Source organism: Callionymus lyra, chromosome 19 (assembly GCF_982586985.1).
Source record: "Callionymus lyra chromosome 19, fCalLyr1.hap1.1, whole genome shotgun sequence".
NCBI lineage: Eukaryota > Metazoa > Chordata > Actinopteri > Syngnathiformes > Callionymidae > Callionymus > Callionymus lyra.
In genome coordinates, this window is record NC_141836.1 from 4,884,107 (window position 1) to 4,904,600 (window position 20,494).

Consider the following 20,494-nt stretch of genomic DNA (forward strand, 5'->3'; position numbering starts at 1 on the left):
AAAAATATAAAAATCAATGTTGATTTCATATTAAGTAATGATTCAATAATGCCCTGTCAGAGAGATTTGGAGACGCCGGTAATAAAAAAAAACGATTCTCAGCTGAGAGCTTCACGTAAACAAATCTTTACAGGGCTGAATTATTAATGACTCTGCAATTCTCACCAGCAGGAAGGTCCTGACGTTGGGGATCTTGTTGAGTTCCATTAGAAGCCTCAGAGCCTTCTCGTGGTTGCTGCAGTACTCGCCGTAGACCGAGAAGCTCTCCCGCTGTCGAAGACAAAAATCATCCAAATGTTACTCCCCTGAAATCTTAAACACTTTCCATGTGTTACTAGTTTCTTTGATAAGACTGAGCAGCCTGGTGGTCTCTCCTCATTCAATCGCAGCACTGTTTTGAGACTCAAAAAAATGTGAAGCGAAAATCTCCACCAGCCTCAATAACTTGATAAACTTGAAACCCAACAGCACTCCCTTTTTATCTCACTCCCTCTCAGTGAACTCATTACGGCATCTGTGATTGTTGGGCTGATTATGCACACAAGGCATTGCTGTCTTTGTTGTTGTTCAGGACTTTGCGTAACTCTTGATGCATGTGAATCCGGTCCATGTTTGGGTGAAACAGTAACATCAACGGACGGATTAACTCATGGCGGCAAAAGTCTTGTGAAGGCTTTACTTGTTTGTTTTTTGTCTCGAAGGTTACAAACATTTTTGTCTCACATTTCAAAAGCTCTTTAGGTCGACAGATTACTGAAAAAACTGGGTCATTCAAAGCTGAAGAAAAACATAAAACTAAGTCATATGAGGTCAACTGAGTCGATAGAGTTTAAAGTTTTATAAGTCCTTCACTCAGTGGTGTCTGACAGGCGAGAGGGTTCTGAGCTTCACTGACTCAAACATCCATCAGAGGAAATTTAGAAAATGTAAGTGAAGGCTTTAAAAGCCAAACTACACACTTCCTGTTTCAGCAGGTTGATGGAGCAACACTAAAAAAGCACTCAGCCGCTAATGCTGGGCCTTAATTCACTTTTTCTTTACTATAAGAAACCCGACACCTGCAGGCTGGGAGACGGACGCACATTATTCATGCGGCTCTTTGTGCGCTGCGGTGGATGTGAAACCGTGTGGACCTCCGCCCTGTGAGGGAAACCGTCATCTGACACAGACGCCGACAGAAACCCAAAACGGCAGGTCACAGCTGAGGTGTTTCTAGATAACGACGCGACAACATCCACGCCAGAGTTTCATGACAACAAGTCCAATATCAGGTCATCTCCGGTTCAACAACAACACACACTTTCAGTGGAGCGTGACGGAATAATCCAATAAGTCGTGGTCCTTAAGAGATAAAATGATGAGCTCAGTCATTCAGGAGGGACTCAAAGTACAGCCACATGTGTAAGTAAGTAAGTAAGTAATATTTATTTATATAGCGCTTTTCGAGACCAGGGTCACAAAGCGCTTAAACAATCAAAACAATACTCAAAAAAGTACATACTTTAAAGATCAAGATAATACTGAGAACAACACAGGAGTTCGAGAAATTCAAGGAAAAGCCTGAACAAATAGAAACGTCTTAAGATGTTTCTTAAAGGAGTCAGTAGATCCATCAAGAGCAAAGAGAGAGAAGATCGTTCCAAAGCTTAGGAGCAACAGCCTGAAAAGATTTCTCTCCTCTGGTCCTGAGCCGTGTGCGTGGAACCATAAGTAGATTCTGATCCACAGACCTCAGAGCCCGAGCTGGAGTGTAAGGCTGGATCAGATCAGTGACTAGATGTGTCTAGAGAGAAGCCAGTTGAGGTCGCCAGGTTGTGTATTTATATTTATTCTATACTGTCCAACACCCCGACTACATAGATTAATAAATCTGTCCATCGCCTACAGTAGATGTTCCTCAAGAAATATGTCCGCCAGTTCCTCGTCCAGATTGTGTCATGAGACACGTTTTGTTTCTGTCAGAGACTCTGAACTTGTGTCATGGTTTTTACGACGTAATTGAATCATGTGCTCGGAAGATCAAAAGTCTCCAGCATTGAGAAAAGACCTCGTAATGTAAGAAGATCCCAAATCCTTAAACTGCAGCAGTGAGTCTGAAATGCACTTGGTAAACCTCCAAGGCAAGGAAAGACTCTTTGAACTAACACGTCTTCATAACATTTCTTGAAATACGAGGAACAAAACTGAACTAGGAGGAGAAGAAAAATACCTGTTTCTTGTGAAATTTCCAAGAAAGACTGACTTGGTCATCGAGACCAAAACAGTTGAAAGACAAACTAGTCAGAAACAAACTTGGTTGAACGAGGAACTCTAAGATCGACTTTGCAAAACATTCTTCAAAAGACTTGAAACGTCAGGATGCTCAAATAAACTTGTAAACTAAGAAGACTTGTGAGGTACCGAGTCCATTACTGGTTCTCAAACGACCAGCAAATTGACTGAATTGGGGTCTGGCGCTCGTCGCGGACTCGACCGGGGTAAACAGGACCGACACACTCTGCTCTGGGATCGTTCCAAATGTCTGGCTGTACATCTGGGATTCCCTCCAGATGTGGGTCGATCTGGTGGTTCCAGATGTGCTTACTCCTCATCAGCTGCCAGACAGGCTTGTATGTGTCAGTGTGTTTGTGGGACACCACGTGGCCGCTCACGCTCTGTTGACACATTTACAGAAGATCGTCGGCTTCTTCTGTGACTTGAGAAGACAAAAGCCTCCTCAGCTCAGCGGAGGTTCTACTCTGACTCCTTCATGGATGACTGAGTTTCTGAGAGAAAGTTATTTAGTCTGAACATTCAGACACGTCTAGCTTCACACACACTCACCACTGTCCCACATTTCACCTTCAGGGTTCTCAGTCATCATGAGTTCACGTAAATGTTTTCCTCTCTTGCAGGAATTTCCTTTTCTCAGGTGACAACAAACAAGTGCAGTTCAATCCCCGCAAAGACGCTGGTTTGTGCCCCAAATAGCTCCGAAACCTCCTTTGACAAACATGAGTCGAGAGTCCAACAAGAGGCCAACATATCCAAGTCTCTTCTTTACAAGCCGAGACCAAACATCAGCGCAACTCTGACTTCTGACTCGGAATCAATCGCGCCGTTGTTCCTCCCTGGGTTCTGACTGACAGGCTCCGTCAGCGAACAATGCAGGAGGTTAATCAAATCCCAGTCATGGTGTTGAACTCGGGGTGGAGGTCAAGAGCTCCCGGCCGGAGGGCCGCGGGTAGACCCGACGCCATTGGCTGAGAGGTGTCGGGGCCAGATGAGATGGGGGCCAAAGGTCACATGGAGAAGTGTAACAGATACAAGCTGACAAAGGTGAGACGTGCGGGGGGAGGAGCAACGTGCGAGAGGAAGTGGATTACACGGAGATGAATAAATCATTTAAACGAGGAGAGAACTGTGGCCGACTCACAGATAATCAGACAATTGGACACAGATAGAGACAGAGACAGACAGAAACTTAAGACACACAGACAGACACAGGGATAGACAGAGTCGAGCGCACAGACGTACACAAAGACAGAAAGATATATACAAAGAAAAACACACAAAAACACAAAGACAGTAATTTGGACAGACGGACATACATAGGGACCGAAACAAAGTCAGAACAAAAGACAAACGGGTGGACAGACAAAAATACACACAAATGTATACACAGGGAGAGACACTAAGACGTGCAGACAGATACAAAGACACACATATACAGACAAAATGACAGACATTTGGACAGAGAGGCAGACACAAATCCATACACAGCGAAAGACAGAAATAAATACAGACATGTGGACAGACACAATGACATACACACAAACATACAGAGATACGCAGAGACAGAAGCACAGACATAATAAACTCTATCTATCTTTACACAAAAACAAACACTCGGATACAAAAACACACACACGGAGACACAAACAGACAGACAGACAAACTTGGGGCAGAAACCAAAGGATACACAAACAGACACAGACATAAAAAGGCAGAAAAAAAGAAACAGTGGGAGAGAAAAGGGAGGAGAGTGAACATCTGACTGTTACACAACACGGGGTCACATCCGTGACATGTGTGTGTCTGTTGTGTGCTTCTTTCATCACTACTGACCACTGCAGAACCGCGGCACTTGGGGTCTCACTGTACTTCTCTGGCTGGTGTGTCTGTGTGAGTAAAACACCCCCCCACAGTGAACTCAGCACCTGCAGCTCCTCCATTATCGCTGCAGTCTGACCTCTTCATCTGGGGCCGCGGCGCGATGGAAAAACCACATTGAGCTGGAATCGATTCTCCGCCCCGACAGAGCGAAGCACCGTGACGCCTCACACATGTTCGGAGGAGGTTCTCACTTCGCCTCCGCCGTCTCAACGTTTCCTCCTTTCCTCACATGTCCAAAATTGAATTGCCGTGCGGCTCAGCAGGTTATTGGCCCTCCAGTAATCAGATTGACGGAGGCGGTGAGAGCCTTATCTGCTGCCAGAAGACGAATGAAAGATAGTTTATCAAACTGAGAAAAGAGTTGGAGTGCGACCGGCAAGAAGCATTGTCCCCTCGCCGAGTGACACGCCAGCGCTTCCTCCGCGGATACAGACTCGTCTTTGTTTGTCGCCCCGGAGGCGAAATGAGTTCAGGCGGAGGGGAGAGAGAGCCACGAGGGTCCAGGGGAGGTTTGGGACGGAGGGGCAGGATGAGGAAGAAAAGGTGGAAGGGTGGAGGGAGGCTGGACTACAATGATCCAGGGACACGCTTTTTATCTTCCCGTCTTAAATCTCCGTTATACGACGATCGTTGTCTAACTTTTATCGCCAACACTGTGTGTTTGTTGTGCGACTGACTCACAAACTGCAGGAAGACTTGACCGAGAGTGTGATGCGGTTGAGGCTCCGGCTGCAGGACCGACTCCACCGCAGATAAGACCTCTCTGTGCAGCTCCAGGATGTCCTCGATGTTGGAGAAGAGAATCTTTAAAAAAAAGAGTAAAATTTAAGAAATGATCAGAGTGAAACAGAAAAATACATTTGAAAATCTGTTTATTTAGAGGTTAAAAAGGTGGACACTTCAGCCTGAAGCAAAACTCTCCTTTAAACTTTATTAACAGACGTATTTCCATACAGATATGACGGTTAAAAACCTCTGAACGATGACAAATGTTTAACCTTTCAATGACGTCGGGCGCTTATCGAGTTGGAAAGTTGATTTTAGATGAGAAGATAACAGAAAGCGTCGAGAGGTATTGCAGTACGATTAAACTAAAACATATAAGAGCATTTATTTTTTTAAATGTATTACAATGATGAGTAAAAGAAACCCGCTAAATACAAGTTTATGCATGAATGAGTTCACTGAGAAGGTGTGAGACTAAGAGTCTAGAACTGAAAGTTTGTTATTATAAATATGTCAAACTCGTCTTCTCAGTTCGATTACTCATGTCTGGTAAGTTCAATGTGATCAAGTCAACTCTCCAGAATAAAAAAAAACTATTCTACAGCCTCGAGTTCAATTAAAACTCATTGGATTGAAGAGAAGAAGAGAGTGGAATAGAAGTTCTAAAAGGCGTGACACAGGTGAGTCACGGGAGCTCGATCACACCTTCACACCGGAGTCATGAGTCACTCACCTTGACGTGCTCCGGTGACAGACACTGCTGGTCGTCCGGCGTCTGCTGGATTCTGTACAGGAACGCCTGGAGAAGAAGACGAGGAGAGAAGAAGGTGAGATTGAAGGCGATTCAAGATGGAAAAGTCTGATCCAACACTTTTTGTTGGTGAACACTAACGCAACAATAGGAGTCAAACGAATGAACGAGTGAATGATTTAAAGAACGAATGAACGAATGAATGAATGAATGCAGCTGCTGTGCAGTTCTAGAACCTCCAAAGTCTTGATCGGGGTCACAAGTTGCTCACCTTCTCCCCAGCCTCCAAATGAAAATATATTTAGAAAGATTCCACAATATTCTGAAGCCATTAACAATCATTTAAAAACCTGTGTTCTTTTCTCAGAGCAGATATTCTCAAGTGGTTGATCGCGACTCACAAATGGGTCGTGAAGCTGCTCCCGGAGGTTCACGGAGCTCCTTTTTGGATATAAAATACTTGTTTAATGTACAATTAAATGGTTGCGATGTGTCACCTGAGAGATGCACAAAGTTACATTAGCTTTTTCTTCAAGTCTCTTCATTCTTGGGTTAAGGTGGGTCAAGTTGAGAACCATTATTTGATTGATCAAACTCTAAACTAAAATATTTATTCACTAAAAACCTCCAATTATTTCATACGACAACGGTTGTATATCGATACTAAACTCAACTGCCGTTTGTTCCTTCTCAAATAAAAGTAAAACTGTGAAGGATTCAATGAACATTCTTGAACTTTTTCATTCTTCTGAATGTTCTGAAGAACATCTACCCTCACGATACCTTCAAAGATGTTCCTGCTCTGTACGGTTTGGTACGAGGTTCAGTGCCAGGAACCTGCAGCTTAATGTTTGACTGACAGTTTTCACCGGTGGGTGTCAGGTCTCGTCCCGGGACAACCGCAGTCAAAGTGTTTGTGTTGCAGTTCAGCAGCGAACGAGGCGGTGGTGGAGCTGAATAATAAGACGTCAGCACCGATCGATTAGCTGCGGAGCTGGAACAGTATGAGCTCCTCACACTGAGAATTATTCAGGTCAGAAAAACACTTTCTCTCATCCGTCTTTTTTCACATCAACATAATTGGCTTCAAACTCAAACAAAACAGACAATTAATCCCCGAAAAACTGCAAAGTATTTTCTGCACATTATTTATTCATCACTTAAGTGACCTGATCAAATATTTTTGCTGAACTTTATATACGTTTTTATATTATTTAGATTTATTACAACTAAGGGTGTCAATGTTTATATATTTTTTCTACACTTGTCTAGTCTTGTAACCGTCGTTTAACTAGTTACAGTCACCGTAGTATTACTCCGCTTGTGTCCTTAGTATTACTCCACACGTCACCGTATTATTACTCTGCAAGTCATCATAGTATTACTCCGCTTGTGTCCATAGTATTACTCCACAAGTCACCGTATTATTACTCTGCAAGTCATCATAGTATTACTCCGCTTGTGTCCGTAGTATTACTCCACAAGTCACCGTATTATTACTCTGCAAGTCATCATAGTATTACTCTGCTTGTGTCCTAAGTATTACTCCACAAGTCACCATATCATTACTCTGCAAGTCATCATAGTATTACTCCGCTTGTGTCCATAGCATTACTCCACAAGTCACTGTATCATTACTCTGCAAGTCATCATAGTATTACTCCGCTTGTGTCCGTAGTATTACTCCACAAGTCACCGTATTATTACTCTGCAAGTCGCCATGGTATTACTCAGCTTGTGTCTGTAGTATTACGCCACAAGTCACTGTAGTATAACTCTGCAAATCACCGTAGTATTGCTCCGCATGTGTCCGTAGTATTACTCCGAAAGTCACCTTAGTATTACTCTGTGAGTCTCAATAGAATAACTTCCCAAGTCACAGTAGTATTACTCAGCTGGTGTCCGTAGTATTACTTTGCGAGTTTCTGTAGTATTACTCCGCAAGTCTCTGCAGTATTACTCTGTGAGTCTCCCTAGTTATACTCTGCGAGTCCCTGTAGTATAACCCTGCGAGTCTCCATAGTATTACTCCGCAAGTCTCCATAGTATTACTCTGTGAGTCTCCCTAGTTATACTCTGCAAGTCCCTGTAGTATTACTCTACAAGTCTCCGTAGTATTAGTCCGCAAGACATCGTAGTATTACTCTGTGAGTCACAATATTATTACTACGGATCTACAAAAATAAACACCTCTTACTACAACAAAGATGGAGTCTGAGGATCAGTCTTGGGGGCAGTAGCTAACATGAAGAGAGACTACTAACATTACTTCATCTTGTTGGTCTGCCCCATGGCCTCCTCCCATTTCTATTCTCTCCCTTGCCCAATCTGTGATCTCATTCTCAAGATTCTTCCCTCACTCGTGAACAAGACTCCAAGAAGAACCTCCTGGGAAGGCTCTCATCGCTCTCAGATCCTCAGAGGTAACGTAATGTTGCTGGAGTCACGATTCAATGGTTGGAAGCCTCGGTGACGAGGAGGAAACGCTGGATTCTGGACGATCTCCAGCCTAATGACACATTCCAGATTGTTGTTTTGTGACAAGATCTGCTCCCACGACTGCTGCGGCGACAACACAGAGCTGCGCTGGCCTGTAATTACCAACATGTAATCACACATTCTCTCCAAAGATAGACGCGCCCGTCACATCCTCGGAGACCAAACACTCCTGATCACTCTCTCCTCCTCCTTCTCCTCCTTCTCCTCCTCCTCCTCCCGTCTGACTCGTACCGACCACCAGCCGGCGACGACCTCTCGCCACTTAACATGCGCGTCCAAGCCAGGCAGTCACGGTCGCCGCTGGTTTTTTGGGGAGCTGGAGCTGGAGGCGGACGCTAATTAAATCTCACATATGGTATTTTGTCACGGTGGACCAGAGATGGCTTCCTGGCAGGAGAGGAATAAAGGGATGGAATTATATATGAGGCTGAAGAATTACAGAGCGGAGGAGTGTCGGAGGTTAAAGACCACACAACATGGAGCTGCAATGAGATGCATTTAAACTCACACACTACGTCACTAATACATGTATATTATTTAGTTATTTCTGGACAATAAACATCATCGTTTGATTCTAAATATCTTTTAATAGTAATAACATTTATCTTGTTTATTCAGGTTATAGAAAACTATATATTTTAACTGAAATGTATTAGTATAGAATAGAATAGAAAATGTTTATTCATCCCCAGAGGGGAAACACACTTTTACAACAGCAGCACAATTGAAAATAAAGTGCAAGGAAAAAAAGAAATAATAAAAGAGATAATAAAATAAAATAAAACGATCTTAAAAATATACAAATTATTTACAATATTAGAAAATTAACACTATTAATAAAATAAAATAAAATAAAATAAAATAAAAAAAACAACGGATTAACATCAGGATATTTAAAGTAGAGAGTTAAATATCCTGACACCAGTTGGGATGAAATTAGCTACAAATACATTTAGAATATTATTTGTGTTTTGCAAAAATCAGTTGGATAAATAAGAATACTCATTCCTACTCATTTCTGGATAATTGTTCTGGTTTTTCTGGTTTAAATTTAAATCAAATTATTCCAGGATCGTTTTTTTAACCGTTAAGATCTTAATGTTGTCACTTGAGATCACGAAACAAAAAAGTTGTTTTTTCCACTTTATTATAATAAATTGAATGTTTTTGCAGAAAAATCTAATTCAATAAAGTATTTATACCTTATTGAATTATTAATTCATTATTTGTTTTCATATGACGTTGCACATTTTTTAAGCTCACTTTTCTACTTTTTGCTGGAGGTCAAATTATATTCGTTGACACTAATACATTTAAATCAGTCTTTTAAAATATACATACATTTTGTTCTTTGCATTTAAATACACAAGTTCAAATTTAAATTCATCTGCTAAAGAGAACTGTGAAGGACGACATCAACTGTCTGAGATGAATCAGTGGATAATGAGCAGAAAGTCATGCATCACTCGCATGAACGTCATCCCTCTCTTCCCCTCTCTCTCTCTCTCTCTCTCTCTCTCTGTGAATATTGAAGACTTGTGGGTCACTAAAGCCGGCTGTTATTGGAAAAGGAAATCGATGGGAGACAAACAGAAACCTGAAGCTGCCCACAAACGGCCGCCCAGCTCATTACGTCTTAATCGAGAGACACTTGTTGACTTTCTCCGTCTCAGGTGACCTTCCCGTCTTTCCGAGTGACATCAGCGCGCCGCGGTTTAGCTCGCCGGTGAGTTATGGACCGACTGAGGTGAAGCACGGCCGTAAATAATGTGACGTTGTCATGAGAACGTGGAACCTACACGGATGCACACGGAGCCGAGGAGCAAAACAACATCGTCCAGCATCAATCAATCGCCAGAGTATCATCCTGTCCTGTTACAGATACTAGCATCAAAAGTCTCCTCATTTTTGTGTTGTCCGTTATTATTAAGGTACATCTATATACGTCGTAGTGAGCAGCCCTGTGCTACACCAACACTAGTGCTCCCATCAACCAGATTGATTTTACACCCCGGCCACTAGATGGAGCCATAGCTCTTTACGTACAATCCAGAATCGCAATAAGGCGAACTAGCTATTGTCAGGAAAAATTAATACACAATCAGAAACATCTGATCTACGCACACGTGTGTGTCTCAGTGATGTGCACGTGAATTATGGATGTGTATTGTGAAGAATATAATAAGTTTTATCTATCTATCTATCTATGCGATACGATTTGATATATTGCAGTACTATAGGAACAAGGATATATTTGAAGTATTGTCCAAGTTTGCGACACAAAAATGACGCTGAGAATATTTTTATTTTAATTTTAATTTAAAAAATTGAATTACCTAACTTTACACCCTTTTTTATTGAAACATAAACCATAACATAACTATGATAAATATTTGATTTATGATTTGAAAGCTAAAAAAATAGATATGTTGCCGTTTAATTTCAGTATTGAACTTTTTTTTTATTTGTTGAAAAGGTGGAATACTGATTGCTCCAGGTGTCAATCAGAGTAAGTTCAAAACAGCTATTCATGATGGTAATATCGATAAAAAAAAGTTTTCTCTTGAAACATTAGGTGAAATATTATCTTAATCATTTAAATAATAATGTGGTTTTAATGTATTGTATAAAATAAATCACAGAAGTCCAATCATAGGTGAAATTCTTGTTTTTTGACCGCATTATTCATTTAAATGACTCATTCTTTATATCGTTTTAATAGCCATTATGGACCAAAATAAGCAAAGAAGATGAAGTTTTATAAATGGTATATTTTTATTTTGTCTCATTTAAGTTGCCGTAGTTGATGGAGTCGTTCACGGATGCACCGACGACAATTACCATGAAAAAAAAGGCACCTTCAGCAAAACTATTCGACTCTTCATCCTGCACAAAGTGAGACCCCGATAAGTGTTGCAGTCGACCCTGAGAGGACGCCGTCGCTGAGAAAGCAAACGGCAACAACGACGCCGTCGACATCAATCATTCGTGGCACTCACAGTAAATCTTTTGGAGCTGAAACTCATTTTTCTTTGGCTTCATTACTGTGAGTCAGTGGCTGCATCAGCACACAATCACACTTCCCTCCCACTGGGGGGAGTCCAAGGGAGCGCTCGAGGGGGGTGGGGGGGTCTTGACGAAGCGCCACCAGGAGCCCGACACCAACATGGACACACAAATATGAGACAGAAGTCCTGGCTCTGGATTTAAGACATTGTTGCTCCACTGTCCCAAATATTGAACGAGTTCATCTGCTTATCAGGCGTTCAAAGCGTCATGAGTAGGATCAGCACTTGATCATACACTGCGGTCATGTGACCAACGTTTGAGTCACATGATAACTTCACATGTCATGAGTGTGTTTGAAGAAAAATAGTTTACATTTACAGCCGCATGAAAAAAAAACACAGCCACACTATTGAAGGTACATTATTTTGGAAATAAATATTAGTACAAGTTGATCTTCTTGTCATTAAAAAATCTTCTCCTAAAGTTCTGAATCATGGTAGCCGTTATTCACAATATACGACCTTAATATTACAATTAATGAGCCATATAGAAATAGAAATAAACCCTTTTTTAAACTAATTCATCAGCAATAGAAAAAATAATTTAATAAATGATTAAATAAAAGTAAATATAGCAAGAAAAAAATGTCGAATGACGGGAATAAATACTCGTAAGAACTGAAATGATAATAAATATACATTATTTTCTCCTTATATACAGTATATCTGAATGTATTTACTCCGTTTGGAATCACAACGTCTATAAAGGCCCATAAATGCTCGTCATTGATTACATATTGAGAAGAGTTTGTTTATCATCAATGTAAACATTTCTATTGTATAAATGCATATGTAAGTTCTTTAAAAATGTGTTTATTTTTATAACAGTTTTATATCAGCAGCAAAGAAATGTGTCTGATCCCAGAGTTCCTCAAACTTAATTTCATTTCTTTTTTTCTGTCATAACAAGGAAATGAGATTATGCGTTTCAGTGCGTCAGAGCACAACGTTTTCACTGTCTTAAGTTACCAAACACGCCAAGATGTCGTGTTCCTCCGACACCGGGTTACGCAGCACACGCATGAAAAGTATGCCTGGTCACGTGCGTGTCCGAAAACCGTGAGATTCTATGTCTTGCAGCAACAATGAAGTATTTCCGTCTTATGAGAAACGCTCCGTCCTCTCGTGAAACTCGTGCGAGGCCACTTCTGCTCGCAGATGACACGGCAACACGCGATATCGCGCCGATGATTGTGTCGATTAAATATCAAGCGTGTGCAAGAAGCACACAACAAAAAGTGCAGCAGAAGTGTGAACCCTAAAACAGGAAGTGAAAAGAGGACAAACACCCAGCTTTTGACTACATTCTCTTTTCCTCTTCCCGTCACGCTGATAAACTGCAGCTCAAACGCCGGCGAGCGAAAACAAACAACTAAGCCGTGCAGACACGGAAGCAGCAGATGTTTCTTCCACGAGGACGGAGGGGTTTGACCGGACCCTCGCTCAGAGAGCAACCGTCGGTGACGTGGGTCGGCGAGTTTTCAATGAACCACAAGGTGGTGAAGTTGAATCTGGTCACAAGCGAACAAAGACCTTCTTCGCCATCCGTCAGTTTTGGTTCCTACTGCCGCCACGTGACCCTGTAGACGTGACAGTTGCACAACTGGAACACAAACTACAACACAACCAGAGGAGATGAGTCATCACTGAGCTGAAGCAGAGCTTCAGACATCAGCCGGAACCAAAGACGTTGTTTGGAAAAAACCAAGAGCTCAATCAGAATCTTTGATTTGGATTGGGCCTCCAGAGATGTTTCAGAACCTCAGACATCCCAGAGAACTCAAGACATCCATCAAATTGCCCCGAAATTCCAAGAGACCCCTCAGGACCCGAATACATTTTCAGAATTACCAGGAGACATTACCAGGAACCCAAGAATATAGTTTAGCAAAAACTCTAGACGTCATTCAGAACCTGAGACATTCCTTCAGAACCAAGATGTCGCCCAGAATTGGGACCATTACCATAAACATCCATCAGAACCCCAGACAACGTTCAGAGAACTGAGATATTTCCAGAGAACTCAAGACAGCCCTCAGAACATTGTTCAGAACCTGTAGACTTCACAAGGAACCCAAAACATTGACCTAAATTGGGACTGCAGACATTGTTCAAAACCTTGGACACCTCAAAGAACTCAAGACATCCATCAGAACCCAAGACATCCATCAGAACCCAAGACAACATTAAGAAAAAAATAGATATTTCCAGTAGATCCAAAAGAACCCCCAGAATCTGAAACAATATGCAGAATTTGAGACATTACCAGGAACCCAAGAGATTCAGAAAATAACTGGGAACATTGCCTTGGACTAGGACATTGCTGAGAACCTTCGGCATCCATCAGAACCAGAGACATCCATCAGAACCAGAAACAAGCTCGGAAACCTCAGATATTAATTGGAACTCTAGGAATTGTTTAGAACATGAGACATTTCACGGGACCAGTGATTAGAACCAACTGAACGATTATTCAGAACTCAAGACATCATCAGGATCGGGAACAAAACATTGTTTGGAAAAACCGAGACATGGATCAGAACCAGAGACATGGCTCAGATCCTCTGACAAAGATGTCACTCAGAACTTGGACCAGACATTGCTCAGAACCCAAGACACCCTCAAGAACCCCAGGAATTATTCAGAAAACTCACATATTGCCCGAGTACTGATCGGAACTTAGGACTTTACCATGAACCCATGACATAGTCGGGGGGGAAAAAACCAAAGACAGCTCAGAACAGACTCCAAGACCAAGTATTAATAGATGGACTATTTGTTGACTATTTTTCACATCTATTGTTCAACGACATCTATGTCTACAATATGTTTAATAAACTAAATTATATATCCGAGCAGTGAGGCTCACGTCACACCCTAGAAAGGCGCTATATAAAAAGAGATTATTATTATTATTATTATTAATAACCTGCTAAATAAATCCACTGGTATTGAGAGTTTCATTTTTTAATAAGAACCATCCAGCTGTGAAGAAATAAAGATTTTGATGAAGTGAAAGTCCTGTAACGTGAAACTTTGATTCAAAGTGCTGAGCCTGCAAATATCACTTTCACATCTCCAACACGTGAGCGTCTCGCTGCAGCAAGTAAAAGCTAGAAAAAAGGGGGCCAAAAAAAAAAAAAAAAAAAGAATTGGACCCGACTCAAAGACGACTTTGTGTCTTGGCAGCTCGGAGACTTTCTCCTGGATGACAGCGTGTGATTGGTCGGTGGGTCGGGGGAGGTGAGAGATGTGAATCCCGCCGTCACAGTGAGGGGTCCACTTAGGTCTGTCGGGGTCCATTATTGAGGCGGCGCCGCCGGCGACTCCTCCAACCCTGCAGTGAGGATTTCTCCATTTATCCCAACCATTTCATGCCGTGTCGTCCCCGAACGGGCCCCCGAGCCTCTCCAGAGCGGCCCTGTCCCCTGTTTTGTCCGCCAGTCCTGCTTCCTAAAACACCCTTAATGGGCTCATTGTTTCTGGCTGGTTGTTTTCTCTCATGCAGTGGGGGGGGGGAGCTGGTGACCTCACAGAGTTCTGAATCAGAGGTTCTGCTTGAGGGTTTGTTTGAGAAGGTGTGGGAACCGAAGTAAAAAGAAAAACCCTCCACAAATGGAAGAGCTCTTCTTCATGTTCTCTGGAGACATTGGGGAATAAAAGATGACTCAGCATTATGGGACAATCGAGCCCAACAGGCCGTCGCACATGGACGAGCCGCGACTGGCGATGACTTGGAAGAAGCTGCAGGACTCGCCGAGGGACCCGAGACTCTTTGGTTCCGTCTCTCGCTGCTTCGCTGACTTGCCTGGTCTTCCTTTCCGTCCGTCCCCTGGTGAACTTCCTCCTGTAATTTTGAATTCCTTCTCAGTGTCTGCGGTCATCCATGTTGTTTAGTGCAGCTACTGAGAGATAGCAGGACTGAAGAACTACGAAATTAGCCAGAACAGTTTTCTTTAAACAAGTTCGACCCAACCAGACCCATCTTCAGGGTTCCGACTAGAGATCACAACATTTAAAATATTTTCTACACTGACAGTTGAGGGTTGTTACCGTTCTGTAACTAATTTCACGCAGTTAAGCCAAGTAACCAATTTCAAACACCTCTTAAGCCCATTAAAGCAAAGCCCTTCCAGTAGTTATCAGATTAAATGTATTTATTATTGTAGATCCACTTCAAATATGTACTAAATTATACTAAACATAACTTAATCACACAACTTCATTTGCCGTATAAGGTGCACTTAAAATACTGTCATAAACCTTATGTATTCATCTAGCTTTACTGACCTAAAACCAATTGTATGTGTGACAAAATAAAAATGTTGGTGAACTACAAAGCTACACCACCAGTCACAAAAGTAATATTTGTGAGTCACTGAAGTAATACTACGCAGCCCCACTATTATATATATTTTTTTATATACAAACATTTTAAAACCCTGTTTAACAAACACTTATTGTACTTATCGTATATTTTAACAAACGTTCATAAAAGCTCATGAGTCGTCACAACTTTATTGACACCACAGTCTACGTACGAGTCCCGCGTCACATGACCAAGACACACCCAGAGCACCGACAGACAATCTTTACGTCCGGTACCAGAACCATTGACCAGTACCACTGCTTTAAAGCATCCTCCATTTTCTGATCCGAGGCCAGGTAAGATCCTCAAGTTCTTTATGAGATGTTCCCACATTAAGAGAGCCTCCTAAACTTCTCATGGAGAACCAGTGGTTGTAGTCCGAGTCTCCTCTGGATGACCGAGCTTCAAGATCTAGAGAATTTGCAGAAAAGCTTTATTTTGGTTTTCTTTTGGCCACTACTAAGCTAGTAAGACAGATATGTGTTTATTACCTGTAGACATTAGCTCAATGTTGCTTTATACAGCTTCATTTTACAAAATGATTGACGTATTCTGGTCCAGGAACTCCATGAACACAAAACAAAGTGGTTCTCGCATGAAGAAGAGATGAGCAAGTCTTCTTCGGATTAGAGGACGAACATCAGCACGACAAAACATTATGACCGTTCCTGTGATCAGGTCCAGCGTCTCGTGAACAAAAGACGCCGTCGACGTTGTCACTTCCTCCCTCGCGCGACAAGAAGGCAGCAGCTGCGGCGACGCTGCCACAGTCACTCGCTTGTTTGCCAGAACATCTGCTTTGAGCCGTAAATCTGCAGAGACGCTCCATCAAGTGCCTGCGACGCGTAGATCTGACACGTTCAGACAAACGGTGGCGAGATGACGGCTGCGAGTCTGAGCTAAATCATCTCATGATATCATCAGGTTCTCTGAAGAGAAGATCCATCATCATCAAGAAAAAAAATGAAAAAGTTTATCGATGGTTTGTCTGTTGTGGAGGAAACAAAAGAAGAGTTTCATCTTCTCCAGAAATGAGGTCACACCATCACATTGTCCTGAAGTCAGACGAGTATTTATTTCAGGCTGGAGAACATCAAACCCCTCGACCTACTTTCCCTCTCAAAGTCATATTCTGGCAGACGAGACGCACGTTTGTTCCGCTCTGAGCGGATCCACGTCCAGGACCGTTTTCAAACACTCTCTCTGCTCAGACGCTCACTTGAAATGGAGAAGAAAAAAAAAAAAGAATGTGTTGAATCTTCACAGTGTGGCTGTCATGTTGCAACACACTCTCGCACTCGTGGACCGTTTCCTGTGTGTCGCCACGGTAACTGGCATGTGTGTGTGACTCAAGCTTCTGTCCAGTGTGTCAACGTGCTGCGGTCACAACCCAAAACTGTCGATGCTTATTATTTACTATTTTCAATTTTTATTTATTTATAAAAACGGGCAATTTTGGCTACTTGATACAAATGTTTATTTAAAACAATAAGACCCAAAAACTGTCAAATAAAACATAATAAAGTAATAAAACAATCAAATATATAAAAAATAATAATAATTCAAGGCGTATATTTTAAAAAATGGATTGTCAAAAAATGGTTTCGTTTTATAACTATAATAATTAATTTATTCAATTAAAAAGATTTTTATAAACTGGTCATTTTAAACACTTGATGAAACACAATCAATTTTTTTTGATGACAGAATTAAAAAAAAGACATTAAGTGAAGTGAATATTTAATAATAAGAGGGAAAATTAAATTAAAAAAAGCAAGTCAATGTGTTAATTTAATTGTATTATTAGGATTGTCATAATATGATAGTTTATAACTATAAAAAGTAAAGCAAAATAACTCAAAGATATATATATATATTTTAATATCGACAATTAAAGAATTAATAACAGTAAAAAGTGGATTCCTCATAAAAGGATTTAATGACGTGTGATTCCAAAACAAACCCGCATCATTATTTTATAATAGACTGGGATTGGAGGGGAGCGAACTTTAGCCTGGGTCACAACCTTTGACCCCCACAGTGAAGCCCGCATCTGGCAGCGCTTGAAAAAAGCAACAAACATCAGAAAGTCCTGCAGCCTCCGCGTCGCAAACCAAACAAACACGTCCGAGCTTGGAGGACGCGCTCGCGGCCGGTGGAGATCTGGGAGCTCCGGTGGAGATCTGGGAGCTCCGGTTGGAGATCTGGGAGCTCCGGTTGGAGATCTGGGAGCTCTGGTTGGAGATCTGGGAGCTCCGGTTGGAGATCTGGGAGCTCCGGTTGGAGATCCGGTGGAGATCTGGCTTGCGGCCGGTGGAGATCTGGCTTGCGGCCGGTGGAGATCTGGGAGCTCCGGTTGGAGATCTGGGAGCTCCGGTTGGAGATCTGGCTTGCGGCCGGTGGAGATCTGGGAGCTCCGGTTGGAGATCTGGGAGCTCCGGTGGAGATCTGGGAGCTCCGGTTGGAGATCTGGGAGCTCCGGTTGGAGATCTGGGAGCTCCGGTTGGAGATCTGGGAGCTCCGGTTGGAGATCTGGGAGCTCCGGTTGGAGATCTGGGAGCTCCGGTTGGAGATCTGGGAGCTCCGGTGGAGATGTGGGAGCTCTGGTGGAGATCTGGGAGCTCCGGTTGGAGATCTGGGAGCTCCGGTTGGAGATCTGGGAGCTCCGGTGGAGATCTGGGAGCTCTGGTTGGAGATCTGGGAGCTCTGGTTGGAGATCTGGGAGCTCCGGTTGGAGATCTGGGAGCTCCGGTTGGAGATCTGGGAGCTCCGGTGGAGATCTGGGAGCTCCGGTTGGAGATCTGGGAGCTCCGGTTGGAGATCTGGGAGCTCCGGTTGGAGATCTGGGAGCTCCGGTTGGAGATCTGGGAGCTCCGGTTGGAGATCTGGGAGATCTGGGAGCTCTGGGAGCTCCGGCTGGAGATCTGGGAGCTCCGGCTGGAGATCTGGGAGCTCCGGCTGGAGATCTGGGAGCTTCGGTTGGAGATCTGGGAGCTCCGGTTGCCGCCGCTGCGACATTTTTAGGGTCGAGTCAGCGGCGGATCACATGTCGGGGACCATCAGCACTTCACTGGTGTCGACGCTCGTTTGCATCTCTGACGGACGACATGGAGACACGTCTCCACGAGGTGATCGTTGCCGAGTGTTTAATCCCGAGGATCCATTATGTCCGTGTGTGGGTGACGGGCGGGTCTGACGCCGGGCCTCCGGGGAGCTGCAGTTGTGGTTCAGACTTGTTAACTCCAATTCCTAAGATTCCTGGCCGGGTCTCATGACTGATCCACGCACATGACTAGAGTAACGGGAGGATTAAGTGGCAGCGTGTCGTCGTTGCTACGACACGGATCGGGAGCCGACGACCACCTGGATGTTGCACCTGCTCTGCTCATCCTTGATGGGTTCAAGGGAAGAACTCTTTCGGTTCTGGTTCCGTTCGACCTGTCATTGATCATCATGGCTCAGCCGATGGGATCACAAGGACCGGGACACCTGAAAGGTTTTTCTCCTGCTGAAGAGGCGGAGCTTCTGCAGTAGAAACATCTAAACATAGACTAGATTCACCTTCTCCTGAACGGTTTCTGCAGAGATGAGTTCACTGAGAGGGGTTGAGACAAGGTGGGGGAAGTGGTGTGTAAATGAGGTAGAAAGTGATTCTAAAACTGATTTTCAAGTAAGGAGAGGAGTTTGTTTTTCAAAATTTTGAGCAAAACATTAGAAAATATTATTTTGGTTTTCAGTTGAGGAAGGTCTAAAGTTTCACCACAGCAGCTACAAACACTTCAAAACTGAATAATAAAAGTCCAGGTGTGAAAGTTTGTTATTCTAAATATATGTCTTTATTTAGAGTAATATTGATAAACACAAATATTGCAATCTTTTTGTATTTTATAATACCTTGTCGATATTTAACATCAGTCTATGAAACTTTTCTGGATTAAAAAAAAAATACATTTACATTTAACATTAATATTCCAAGTTTGTGCATGTTTGTGTCGCAATTAAACTTCAGGCCGCTAGATGGCAGCAGTCATTACGTCCTCAGCAGCTAAAGGAACAATGAAATCCCGGCTATGACTGAGGACAAGAGGATACAGTGACTCCAGCAGCTTTTAAAAGCTGATGTTTGGACATATTTTGGTTTGAAAACAAATGAAAGCAGTTACGACTTCGTCAAGAGTCATGTGGTCTGTAAATACTACAACATCAGAGTCAAGTAATCGACAATACTACAAATATATCCTTGATACTACACTATCACAACACCAGAATCAAGTAAGTAATTTTTATTTTTACATAGCGCTTCGACAATACTACACATGTATACTTGTTACTTCACTATCACAACACCAGAGTCAAGTACTCGACAATACTACACATATATACCTACAGTATCGCAATATATCGTATCGTGACCTGTATCGTAACATGTTTCGTATCATCAGATTCATGACAATACACACATCTTTAGGTTAGGTTAAGTAGAACTTTATTGATCCCTCAGGAGGTCTCCTTTCAAGAGAAATAAAGAGAAAGAACAAGATGATACAATCTAAGTCTAAAGATAAAGACAAAGAACATAGATCAAAGAAAAATAACAAAGACAAAGGATAAAAAGACTAACATAGAACAGAACATTCAGATACTTTTACTCCACTCCTGCCACCGAACTCAGAATTGTACAATTGAATAGCCCGAGGAATGAATGAGTCCCTGAGTCTATTAGTTTTGCATCTGGGAAGGAGCATTCCTGCACTTTATTAACGATCAAAAACTGTCAAAAACTGTTGAAAACTTAAACGACTAAAATATTTCCGCAGACATGGAAACAATATAAATGTGTGTCGACTACAACATCCATCGACACAATTGTGTTGTCGACTGTGCAGAAGATGAGTGAAGACAGGAGGATGTAATAATAATAATAAT

At 42.4% G+C, this 20,494-nt stretch overlaps 1 protein-coding gene across 7 annotated transcripts in view; it reads right to left on the reverse strand.

Moving 5' to 3' along the window:
* The window catches only part of prex1 (phosphatidylinositol-3,4,5-trisphosphate-dependent Rac exchange factor 1), a 62,593-nt gene that overhangs the window by 37,607 nt on the left and 4,492 nt on the right, over nt 1-20,494 (reverse strand). For all 7 annotated transcript variants that reach the window (XM_087780697.1, XM_087780701.1, XM_087780700.1 and 4 more), the window contains exons 2-4: nt 5,615-5,680; nt 4,837-4,959; nt 166-270 (exon numbers count right to left, since the gene is read on the reverse strand). In XM_087780697.1, the coding sequence (XP_087636823.1) occupies nt 166-270; nt 4,837-4,959; nt 5,615-5,680 (294 nt within the window). The remainder of the gene's footprint in view (nt 1-165; nt 271-4,836; nt 4,960-5,614; nt 5,681-20,494) is intronic.